Raw genomic sequence first — 13,240 nt, forward strand, 5'->3', positions numbered from 1 at the left:
AAACCAGAGAACATGGCATGCTGTAATAGCAAGGACGGGGGCGAGAACATTGCACTTCCAATAGCTGCAAAAACGTTAGAACATTTTACACTAACCGTCTAGAATTAACCATCTCTCTCTCTCTCTCTCTCTCTCTCTCTCTCAGGGTAGACTCGCTGGTGCCAGTCCTCTGTCCAGTACGTCTAGCTCCAGACTAATTATATAATGCAAACAGGACCATATCCCACATTTCTATTTTTGCACCACTATTTTTCTCTTGTGAGCATTTTTTAGAGCCTGCGTGTGACACTGACTGTGTAATCTCTTATTCATAATCAAGCAATGACAGCAGATGGATGGGTGAGATGATTAAATTGCATGTGGCTGAGGCATACAAGAGAGAATCAGTTTCAGCTGGTTTATCCTGAAATAAGCCAAAAATTTATTTTTATTTATTTATTTATTTATTTATTTATTTTACTTTATTACATAATTAGTATTATAGAATTTAGTTATACATGGTGTCAACATCTTAAATAATGTGCAAGAGCGGCACATTTAAGGGTTAAAGCTCAGCAACAACAGCAAAAAGTATGCTATCTGACAAATAAATAAATAAATTAATAAGATTTGTTCTGAGGAAACATATTATACTTGTGAGAAATGAAAACCCAGAAAAGCAGACTAGACTCATTTATTTCAACAGCAGACACAAACACTGAGTGGGAAAAGGTCTCACATTTACATTTACAACTACAGCATTTGCATACAGTTCTTCAACTGCCATAGTTTCTATCTGTAAAGACTGTAAAAAGGTTTCTGTGTTGTTCTATTGTGCCTTAGCTGTAAAAAAAAAAAAAAAATACAGTTAAAAAGTTTTCATTAAAAGGATGTACTCAGTAAATAGACAATAAGAAAAAAATAGGGGGGAAGGTTAAAGAAAAATATATAATATTTTTCTTGTATAAACATATAATTTTAAATAATTACAAATAATCTATGTTAAATAAAAAATACATTTACAAAACATTCCACCTACTTCCCTGGTTCCAATATACTATTAGTTATGGCATACTACGCTATTAATGCTACACTACTAAGCTACTCTGCACCTCTGAGTCTGAAGAGAAAAGATATCTGTCCATCAACATTGAGGTATTGTTGACGTTTTCCATCAGTAAGTTCACTGCGTCCTGTACTGTTGGTGTCCTTAGCACATAGCTAGCTGGCTGGTTAAGTTTTAGTAAACCAGCTTGAATTTTTCACACGGTAACATAAGTGGGATTTCAGTATGTTGAAGTCTTGATTTGCATCATCTCAACAATTCTCAACACAAACTTTTGGCCCAACCCCCAAGATATACATAAAAATCAAAAAGATTTTGGGTGCAAAATAATTTTGGACACTTAACATAAGCAAGAGACCACTTCAAGCTTCACAGGTCCTCAAAGTGGTCTACACTGGTCGAGCAAAAGAAATCCTTTTCAAATTTGATCTGCAGAATTGCAGCTCAGTGGTGAGGTTGTGAGTTCATATCCCAGGACCACCGAGCTCCCACTGCTGGGTCCTTGAGCAAGCTAATTAACTTTCATCTGCTCAGCGTAATTGTAAGTCACTTTATGTAACAGTATCTGCCAAATGAACAAATGTAAATACAGAATTGAAGGTGGAACCACATGCCCTATTGTTTTTCTGTGCGCTCATTTGTGTCCTTCTTAGAGTGAGAGAGGTCCATGCTTGGAGCTGATCCAGGCAGACATATCCTGCAGCCCATGATCATTAGGAAAGCCCTACGGAACGACCTGTTGAAGAAGCCATAGAGGAATGGATTCAGGGAGGAGTTCACATACCCCAACCAGAGGAACACATCCCATATCACACTTGTTGTTCTGTATTCAATAAAAGGATCCACAATATTCACAGTGAAGAAGGGCAACCAGAAGAGGAGAAAGACACCCATGATGATACCAAGGGTTTTTGCTGCCTTCCTCTCCCTCCTCAAATAGTTGCGGTGCTTCTGTTTCTTGCTTGAGCTCTTGCCCACACCATTGGCCATCTGAGCTTCCAAAGCACTTATCTGCATGGCTTGTCGCTTGGCTGCTTTGTAAATCTTCCAGTAAGCAATTAGCATTGTGGCCATGGGAAGGTAAAATGCCACTAGTGAAGCTATGATGGCATAGACACGGTTTACCAGAAGGATGCACACATTCTCAGGCAAGGGTACATCCACACCAAGCTTGTGTAGCCCCAGGAGGATGGGACCAAAGGAGATGAGCAGTGGAACAGCCCAACATATGACAATTAGCAGAGCCACACGACTACGGGACATCTTAAAGGAATAGACCAGCGGGTTACAGACGGCGTAGTATCGGTCAAATGCAATGCAACTCAGGTGGAAGATGGAAGCCGTGCAGAGCATAACATCCAGGCTGGAATGCAGCTGGCAGAATGTTTTGCCAAAGTTCCAGCAACCTTCAACGGTTCGTACCATGCTGTAAGGCATGACCACCAAGCCCACCAGGAAGTCAGCCACTGCCAGAGACATGACAAAGGAGTTTGTGTGAGACTGGAGCTGTTTGAAATAAGCAATAGCCAGCACCACTAGAAAGTTTCCAACCACTGTGCAGAAGATTCCAACGATTATGAAGCTGTACAGAGCTACTCGGAGACTTGGGCTCCTTGCTTTAGCACAATCTTCCAAATCACCAACAAATGATTCATTGCTGCCATCCATCCGCTCTGAGCTGTTTGCCATGGCTTTAGGTGATGTCTAGTAGGGAAAAAAAGAAGCAATACACATAAGCATGAGTTAGCATCATTTTCACTGATATACAGGCCTCGCTGCTAGGTCACCAGTACTTGTCCCCTTTGGCCATGCTTGGCTGTATTTTCTTCTAGTATGACTGGTTCATTTTAGGCTATGCCACTCCTGATTCCTTTGCTACTAATCTTGGCAATAATCTATTCTGTGAAAGAAAGCAGGCATTTGGAAGTTTACACAGGGTGACACAAGCCTCCAAAAAATGAGGGATCTGTGCAATATCTGATTATGGCAGGCTCAAAACAACCAAACAAATGTCACTCAGCCACTCTGGCATTCTGGTAGTGCAATCCCTTTCATGCTGGTGGTGTGCCAAAAACAACAGGAAAAAAAAAATCTTAATTTAACCTCTTTCGAGGACTGAATGGAGTTTCTGCAAAAGGACCAAGTGAAACCATCTGGATTATTCCAAAGGGGAAATGATCAGCAAGTGTAACATTATCTCTGTCTCAACTCTATGCTAATTTGTCCCACTGAATGAGTGATAACAGAATGCTAACAAAATTACATCATCAGTGAGAATGAACAATCCTAAGAATTGGTTCCTCATGAACCGGGTTGCCAGATTTCAGAGAAGGACATCTCAAAATATGTACATCAAAGACCTGAAACTGGTGAAAAAATGTTGATGGTATATGACAGACCAGTGGCAGCACAGTTTTATGTTAATTCATTCAGAGTCATTGTTTTAGTCACTTAATTTAAGTGAACATTCGTCTTGTGTTCTTGATGTCCCAATTTTTCTTATTTGAAAAACAAAGAAACACTTCACAAAGCTATATACAGTCTCTGATTTTCATTTTGGCTAATTTCGGTTTTGCTAGTCATGGCTCAGTGCATTGGGACATGAAGTAAACTGGAATCCCTGCTGAAAAATCCACCTTAGTCTGACTAGCTACCAGGCACTACATTTTCTGCCTGAATGAAAAGTGTTAGCCTACTTGCTTGCCTTCCATGAAATATCCTGCTTGTTCTGACTGGCTACAAGTTGCCAAATCTCAGGCTGATCAAACTGGTAGACCATTTTTTGCCAGCTACTAAGGTATTTCCAAACTTTCTTATTATTTGTTTAAAATGATCAACAAATGTTTGAGTTTTTCTATTTGGCTTTGATGTAGCATTATTAAATGTAGTAATTCAGAAACTGTTTTCTTTCTACCAGCTTGATTAGCTTGCCCAGTGTTTTGGTAACTGGTAGCTGGTCAGACTAAAGTGGATTTTTCAGCAGGGATTTCAGTTTGCTTCCTGTCTTTATGCACAGAGATATGACTAGCAAAATCAAAATTAGCCAAAATGAGTCGATAAGGAGTCAGATCCAGGGTGTGTTCCTGCCTCGTTCGCAGTGTTCCCGGCCCTGAATAGGCCTCAGATTTACAGCAACACTGACCAGGAAAAAGTGCTGACTGAAGAATACTGAATGAATGCATGAGTGAATGAATGATTGAGCCGATAATGACATAATTAAGTCGCTCAGTGAACCAAACATGATTGTTGTCAGCCATGTCTGACAACATTGTGATTCCATTGTTGATTGATTTGCAATCGATTAACCCCCTCAGTCTGACCAGTTGGGTTAAATGGTTTCTGTCAATAATTTCAATTTCAAAATTCGTCTAAAAACAGGAACGAGCTACTGTAAACCAACCTGATGTTAGGGTACTAATATGAGCTTCTGCTGTAAAGGTGCAAGGCTTTTCTTAAATTTACTTGAAAACTTGTACTTGATAAAGACGTGGTAAGGACAGACTTTGACTACGTGGTGTTTAAATCCCTTGGAAAACCAAATCTCTTAAAATTCGAGGTACAAACTGTGAATGCAAGTGCACAGACTACTGTACAATCTAGTTCAGGCTAGTTTATCAGTCAAATTTAAATTTAAAACTAAAAAACGCTGTTAAAACTCAGCTTGGTAAATTGACTTCTCCTCATCCCTAAAGTTTTCAGTGAGACAGCAAATGACTGCTATTGCTACGTTATGATTGACTGGTTCATGTTTATTTTTGCAAATTCAAGTCTTCGGGGAATTCAGACAAATCCACAAGGCTCGTCAGTTTCTTAGCCCGTGACGGAAACCTGTAAACAACATCTGGGAATGTCTGGTTCTGGCAAAGATTCAAAATAGGTGGGAGGGAAGGATGGAGAGAGGAGGGGCATGCAAAATCGTTTTAGTTCAATAAGAATCATAATTTAATGACCACCACTGGGAGAAGTGAGGGGTGTGGTATTTTCCAATGTGATTCTGTACAGAATTTTGTCATGGCTTGCCAGATTAAATATGTCCATAAATATGTTAAATTATAGCTGCACTTAAAACTGAGCTAACGCAGACTAAGACGATGTAATATAAATGAACAAAATTGTTTTTTTTAATAAAAGTCTCGATTGTGGTTGTAGTAGAATAACATTAGTTTGGATGGTACTTGAGGTTTTAAGGGGTAAATGCAGTGGTATAATTTTAAAAAGCAGTTGAAGTAATAGCTCTAGTATTGACATCATGTTGACATGTTCCATCAAATCTCTAAATCTTTGTGTTTAATGGCATATTTAGTCTCAGGTGATTACACAGAGTGAAATACTCTCCAGATCTAGATTTGATCTCTATCATCTTTTTTTTTTCTCCAAAATGACTTTGGAGGAGAAACTAAAAGTAAATTGACTTAGCGCATGACAGAACTGGAATCGTTTTTTGACTTTGAATGAAGGGGTTACGACTTTTCTGTTTGCTTGGTATTTGGAGGAAACACAGCATGAAGCCAGTAGAGCATTACAGAGTTGAAACACTTAAAAAATTTTGAAATCACAAGTTCAGCTGTCAATCTGGCTTTAAGGGTGTGTGTAATAATTTGTCCCACATCATTTGTATTTTGCTGTCAGTGAAGCAATAACCTTTTCAATGTCAATCTATTGATAGCTATTAGATTTTTTGCCTCTCATCTAATCTTAAGCAAATATACAGTATGTTGTGCTGTAAGTGTCTAATTAGAGTGATCCAGATTGGCTTTTTTTTTTTTAGATTACAGTTAGATCTACATTTTTGTGCAATAAAATAAAATGTTACAAACATTCCTCAGTTCACTTTTACCTATTTCTTAGATTGATTTTGTAATTCTAGAGGATTTAACCTGAACCCATTTAACAAAAAATGTTCAGAAACATTTCAGACCAGCCATTTGTCCATATGTTCTAGCTGTGTCCCTGGCTGCCTTCACTGTAATACATACCGTAGCTCATGTCGTTTCCAGAGGGGCTTCAATTTGACATTTTTTAGTTTGGGATTATAACATTGAAGTTCAGAAAGGCCAGTTCTGCTCAATATCCCAGCACGTCTATGCAAACAGAACCCCTACAGACAAGAACCCCCATCCATCTGACCACTCACACACAAGTGGCTGCTCATTAAGAACAGCCTGTATGGACATATTGCGAGAGGAAACATGTGTGCGTGTGTGTGTGTGTGTGTGTGTGTGCGTGTGTGTGTGGTCCTTTCCCATGTCTTACCCAGGCAATTAAATCCCTCATAGGAAAAGATATAAATAAAAGATAATTTTGAGTGCACGGTTAAAAAATACTACTACTTTTTTCCCAAGGCAGCTGATTTTAAAGTTTAAACCCAATCAGAAAATACTTCTGTATCAGGTTTAAAGACCTACAAAGTGCTTTTTATTTATTTAAATCCCTTCTTGTGGTAAACACTCTCTACGGAGAGCAAAGTAAATCGTTCGTAATCCTTACAGAGTGCTCGCACGCTAATTTGCTGTGCTTGTTATTTTTGAACAAGTCCAGCTTCTGCTCTCACCAAAAAATGTCGTTTATCTGCCTCGCTGCAGGAATAAATTCTGCCCGTGGAACAAAAGCAGAACTGTTGTGCAGGGCATGGTCTCTTTTTAATAGGAACTTTGTATTTTTTTCTAGTTTACCTGGATTTATACACTTTCAATAATGGTGAAAATTATGAGACATAAATAAAAAATTAGTTGTAGTAAAATCCAATAATTCAGGCAATTAATATTTTAAATTAGTGGCACAAAGTCTATGTCAATTTAGTGTACAATGAACAAAATAGCAGGTTATATAAGAAAATACTGTTTTTATTTATTTTTTTAAATCCAACCTACTAATAACAAAGAATAACCAGAGAAAGATAATTATCACTAATCTAAAGCTAGAAGGTACAGGTTTAATGGTTCTTGCATCAGGTTTAGAAGTTTATGGCTTTATTTTGAATCAGTTTTAATAATCAATCTGCTTCTATTCTGGGATTATGTGTGTGTGTGTTTTTTTTTTTTTTTAATATTTGCATAAAGGACATTTTCAAATATTTCCAATAATATTCGCAGCTGCAAATCCCAGTTTTCCAACATCTTCAGGAGTTTCTAGTTTGCGGTTGCTTAGTAACATGACAAGCTGCGTTTTTTTGTTTGTTTGTTTGTTTTTGTTTTGTTTTTTGTCTTATTAACTTCAAGAAAGAGAACAAAGAGAGGCTGGTGAGGAAAGTGAGCACAGGAACTCACTTATTTCATAGATGTAACACAAATATAAGCAAAAATAATAATAAAAAAAAGAATGTTGTGTCATTCTTTAATGAATAAAAAAAGTGTAATTGTTGGCAAATTGCTGTGATAAAATGGGAATAAAACATTTGAGTCATGCAGTTATAGGAAAATAATCAACTTCAGGGTGATAACTAATCCCCTGCTTCATCACACCATCTCATTTTTAATGAATCCAAACTAATGATAGCTTTAACAGCAAAAGAAAACTACTGAATTAATATTAATATAAGTATGCACAATGGTCTGGTGTAATTTTTAAACTGTTACTGATACAATTTTTTAGTAATATTTGAATATCAATCATGTGTGAAAATGACTTATGGTGATATCCCTTTGCATATGCGATACAAGTGCTGTTTGTGATGCATGAAAAGACGAAAAGAAAAGCAATAATATCACAAGCTTGACGTTTACACACATTGTTTTGTCTTTTTGGGTTTTTTTCTCCACCAAAACTACGATCTTCCAATTAAGAACCCGATCATCCTTTTGTTTTTAATCTAATCAAAGAACTGATCGAGAACCTTACTGATGTTAACTAAAATATAACAACTACTATTAATATTAATAATAATGATCATGAAGTTATAATGATTTGTCATTTAAACAATTTGGTCCTTGTTATTTCTCCAACATCAAAAATTCGAGGGGAAATGAAGGATACTCACTTCCCAAGTGAGAAAATACTTACTTTCCCGTTTTCAGCTGGTCGTACGTTTCCCGCTTGCCCTCCTTCGACCCATTGTTGATGGATAGAAGCTCCGATGACAGGTCTGACAATGATCTGATGATGAGGACGTTGGCGATCTCACACACACTCGCTCTGTGATGTGGGGAGGTAAGATGCGTCTGGGTGCGTGCACACGTTCGTGCCAATGAGTGTGTGAGTGTGAGCATGCTAATTTGAATGTGCTACATTAATTACAGCAAAAGCAGAGCTGTGTTTGAATGTGGGCAGGCGTAAGGGGCAGCGGCGTATTCAGAGTCGGCCATTGTGATGCTAATGAGATTTTTTTTTTGCTTTTCATGCGCAAAACATTCACTGAATTATTTCTGTTTAATGTGAATCTTCAAAAGCATCCCAACTGAACATGACTACATGTTTGTGATGTTTAAATAGGCTTAAGTTTATAACCAAAATGTGAAATTCACATTTTTCTAGTTGAAATACAAACCCAAATGTCCTTCCTGGTCTTGCACGTTTTCAGAAGCAGTGAGATTGAATGAAAGACCGAGCAAATTCAAGGACAGAATGTATTTTCAGGAATATAGAGCACCTGTGTTCTGCTGGGATTCGGCTTCCTGTGATGAGATGCCATCCATAATGAGTTCCGAGTAACAGCTTGGGTCTCTGACGCTGTCAAGGAGAGCATGAGTTAGGTGTCATCTGCATACCAAAGTGGTAGAAGAAGCCATATGAAGATATGACCAAGAGAACGGGGAAATTATTACACAGAAAATGGAAAAATTCAATTAAACAGAACTGGACCGAGTGCTGAGCCTTGAGGGACGTGAATGAAAAGTCTATATTAGTGATGTTCAAGCCAAATTTCTAAAGGTCCAGCTACATTAAATTCCTTACTTAGGAAGGTCTGGATTAGCAACGCACATGATTGACTTATTATTTTTTTACTCAGTTCAGTCCACTGACCTTCTTTCAGCCAACATCTGGACTGCAGTTTATCAGATGATGACCCCTGGTTCTGCTCGCTAGTTTCTGCCTTGCTAATCTGTTTGCATAGTCTATAATTATAGTCATTAAGTCCATAACAGTAGAATTATTATTTTTTTAATAGTTTCATTTATCTCCCAGAGTTTTCTACACAGGTCTACACGTGTTATAGGTGGAGGCGTGATGTGCCTCAATTCACTCCTGAGCCAACCAGCCAATCAGAAATGAGGTTCTTTACATATAGCAGTCTTAAAGATACAGTAACAAAAATAACCTGGTCATGTGAAAATGATGGATGGTGTTTAGTACCTAAAGCTACACTCATGTAGAGTAAAGGTCTTAAAAGCAAAAAAATGAAGGGAGTCAGCCTGGTCATGACAAGATGCCATCCATAATGAGTTCTGAGTAACAGCTTGGATCTCTGTTGGTGTCAAGGAGCGCATGAGTTAGGTGTCATCTGCATACCAGAGTGGTAGGATAGTATATTACGAGGAGAACAGAAACATTAAGAAGGGAAAACAGAACTGGACCGAGTACTGAGCCTTGAGGGATGCCAGTGAAAAGTCTACATTCAACTAAAATTTCTATATTGTTCATTTGAAATACACAATCCTCCATCAATCCTGTTAGCAAACTAGCGTACATTATTTTGTAGGTGTTCTTTGTAAGTTCTTACGATGGCTTTTCTGAAAGGAACTCCAGTTTACATACCTGAAGCGCATGATGACCCGAGTGCCGTAGCCACCATCCCTCCAGTGTCATCACATCTGCTTTAATTAACTGTCCCGGGTTTTAAAAGGCACATAAAAGGCTCACCCACTCGCACGCCATTGTTATTACAGACCAGTCATTCATATGTAAGCAGAAGCAGTGTTTTTGAACAATGAGCTCAAGAGAAGCAGCCAGCAGTATGTTTATGCTGAGAGAATGACTCAGCTGCAGTAATTATGAATTTGATAAACTGGATCTTTTCTCCATTTCATTTGTTTGTCCATCATGTTAATACATCAATTGCACATTTACTGTTAACATTGTAAGCAAGCAAGCATTGTAAGAGTCTTTGGGGTGAATATAGTGTGATACAAATATATATAAAATCTCATTTATTCATAATGTTATTGTCACTAATAGGAGTAACAGGAGTAGTATTGTTACAGTTATTGATTATAGTAGTAACAGGAATAGAATTCTTGTTGTTATTGATTATAGTAGTAATAGTATTAGTATTGTTTTTGATTATAGGAGTAACAGGAGTTGTATTGTTATTGTTATTGATTATAGTAGTAATGGGTAGTATTTTTAGTGATTATAGTAGTAATAGTATTAGTACTGTTATTGATTATAGGAGTAACAGTAGTAGTATTGTTAGTGATATTGATTATAGGAGTAACAGGAGTTGTATTGTTAGTGATATTGATTATAGGAGTAACAGTAGTAGTATTGTTAGTGATATTGATTATAGTAGTAACAGTAGTAGTATTGTTAGTGATATTGATTATAGTAGTAACAGGAGTTGTATTGTTAGTGATATTGATTATAGTAGTAACAGTAGTAGTATTGTTAGTGATATTGATTATAGGAGTAACAGGAGTTGTATTGTTAGTGATATTGATTATAGTAGTAACAGTAGTAGTATTGTTAGTGATATTGATTATAGGAGTAACAGTAGTAGTATTGTTAGTGATATTGATTATAGTAGTAACAGTAGTAGTATTGTTAGTGATATTGATTATAGGAGTAACAGGAGTTGTATTGTTATTGATTATAGGAGTAACAGGAGTTGTATTGTTAGTGATATTGATTATAGGAGTAACAGGAGTTGTATTGTTAGTGATATTGATTATAGGAGTAACAGTAGTAGTATTGTTAGTGATATTGATTATAGGAGTAACAGGAGTTGTATTGTTAGTGATATTGATTATAGGAGTAACAGGAGTAGTATTGTTAGTGATATTGATTATAGGAGTAACAGGAGTTGTATTGTTAGTGATATTGATTATAGGAGTAACAGTAGTAGTATTGTTATTGGTATTGATTATAGTAGTAACAGTAGTAGTATTGTTAGTGATATTGATTATAGGAGTAACAGTAGTAGTATTGTTAGTGATATTGATTATAGGAGTAACAGTAGTAGTATTGTTAGTGATATTGATTATAGGAGTAACAGTAGTAGTATTGTTAGTGATATTGATTATAGGAGTAACAGAAGTAGTATTGTTAGTGATATTGATTATAGGAGTAACAGAAGTAGTATTGTTAGTGATATTGATTATAGGAGTAACAGTAGTAGTATTGTTAGTGATATTGATTATAGGAGTAACAGGAGTTGTATTGTTAGTGATATTGATTATAGTAGTAACAGTAGTAGTATTGTTAGTGATATTGATTATAGGAGTAACAGTAGTAGTATTGTTAGTGATATTGATTATAGGAGTAACAGAAGTAGTATTGTTAGTGATATTGATTATAGGAGTAACAGTAGTAGTATTGTTAGTGATATTGATTATAGGAGTAACAGGAGTTGTATTGTTAGTGATATTGATTATAGTAGTAACAGTAGTAGTATTGTTAATGATATTGATTATAGTAGTAACAGGAGTTGTATTGTTAGTGATATTGATTATAGGAGTAACAGGAGTTGTATTGTTAGTGATATTGATTATAGTAGTAACAGTAGTAGTATTGTTAGTGTTATTGATTATAGAAGTAACAGGAGTTGTATTGTTAGTGATATTGATTATAGTAGTAACAGTAGTAGTATTGTGAGTGATATTGATTATAGTAGTAACAGTAGTAGTATTGTTAGTGATATTGATTATAGGAGTAACAGGAGTTGTATTGTTAGTGATATTGATTATAGGAGTAACAGGAGTTGTATTGTTAGTGATATTGATTATAGTAGTAACAGGAGTTGTATTGTTAGTGATATTGATTATAGGAGTAACAGGAGTTGTATCGTTATTGATTATAGATTGATTATAGTGGTAATGGGTAGTATTTTAGTGATTATAGTAGTAACAGTAGTAGTATTGTTTTTGATTATGAGTAACAGGAGTTGTATTGTTATTGGTATTGATTATAGTAATAACAGGAGTAGTATTGTTAGTGGTATTGATTATAGTAATAACAGGATTAGTATTGTTAGTGATATTGTTACTATGGCTGCTATTGTTATTAATTATGTTGCTATTGTAACTGTTGGTTTTGTTGCTAGTATTTTGTTTGAGGTTTTTTTCCACTATTATTGTTTTTACAATTATCTTAGCTATTATTGTTATAGTTCCTATAGTAAATAGTAAATGTTATTGTTGTTGTTGTTGGTCATTATTATTATTATTATTATTATTATTATTATTATTATCATTATTACTGTTGTAGATGTTATTGTTTTTACAGTTATTGTTTAAGCTGTTATGCTGTTTCCTGGTGAATTACGGACAATACTGTATACGCAAACGCTCTAGTTATTTAGCAACTTAAAACAAACAAACAATAACAACTACATTTGTGTTCTACATGGTTAGTATGCTTGGAGCTTTTTAATCTTTGTAAGCGTTAAAGACAGGAATCAGGACATGCATCACATGCAAGTAAAGCTGTCTGACCAGCATAAATTCTCTTATCGCTCCGTTCGCTTTGGCCTGACAGAACAATGACACATCCATGATTTAGCATGTGAGGGGAAACCCACTTGAGGACCTATTGGCTCACCCGAGAGTAAAAACAGCCTGTAATTATTCAATGGCTGTTTAAATCTATGTGCATGGGGGAAAGCTGCCAGTCTGGGAAGACTGATAGAGTATAATGTAGACTGGCAGGAGGAAACATGTTCCGTTCCCCAGGGCTAAAACTGGGTCATATCCGACTTGTGCTAACATTCGGCTGTTGTCTTCCTTTCTGACCAAATGAATGTATATGTGTGCTGTGAGTTACTGCTGTTCCAGCAAAGCTCCAAAAGCAAACACGCAGCGAGGTCGTTAGCGTACCATTGTAAATATGACCCAAAGGAAACTTGGGGGGAAAAATTCTGTCTAGTGCAGCAAGAAAGAAAAAAAAAAAAAAGGTGCTTCAGAAGCATTTGGACATTTTCTGTATTATTAAATAAAACTGAATGCAAAATTTAAAAAGGTCAAAATAAATCTATCCCCAAATCCACACCGGAAACTCCTCCAAACCGCTTCTTCGTGCTTCATCTTGCTCCATGAAAAATTGATT

At 36.2% G+C, this 13,240-nt stretch overlaps 1 protein-coding gene across 1 annotated transcript; it reads right to left on the minus strand.

The window, feature by feature from the left end:
• Window positions 1-664: 664 nt before the first annotated feature.
• On the minus strand, window positions 665-3,340 carry LOC113545740 (5-hydroxytryptamine receptor 4). The gene is made up of 2 exons (XM_034301326.2): window positions 3,149-3,340; window positions 665-2,749 (listed from the first exon to the last, which is right to left on the minus strand). The coding sequence occupies exon 2, from the start codon at window positions 2,732-2,734 to the stop codon at window positions 1,661-1,663; it is 1,074 nt and encodes a 357-aa protein (XP_034157217.1). The 5' UTR covers window positions 2,735-2,749; window positions 3,149-3,340; the 3' UTR covers window positions 665-1,660.
• Between the last annotated feature and the right edge of the window lie 9,900 nt (window positions 3,341-13,240).

Source organism: Pangasianodon hypophthalmus, chromosome 28 (assembly GCF_027358585.1).
Source record: "Pangasianodon hypophthalmus isolate fPanHyp1 chromosome 28, fPanHyp1.pri, whole genome shotgun sequence".
Lineage (NCBI taxonomy): Eukaryota > Metazoa > Chordata > Actinopteri > Siluriformes > Pangasiidae > Pangasianodon > Pangasianodon hypophthalmus.

What these genes read in the sequence shown, in the direction of transcription:
- LOC113545740 (XM_034301326.2), bottom strand. Translation starts at nt 2,734, where the DNA reads ATGGCAAACAGCTCAGAGCGGATGGATGGCAGCAATGAATCATTTGTT.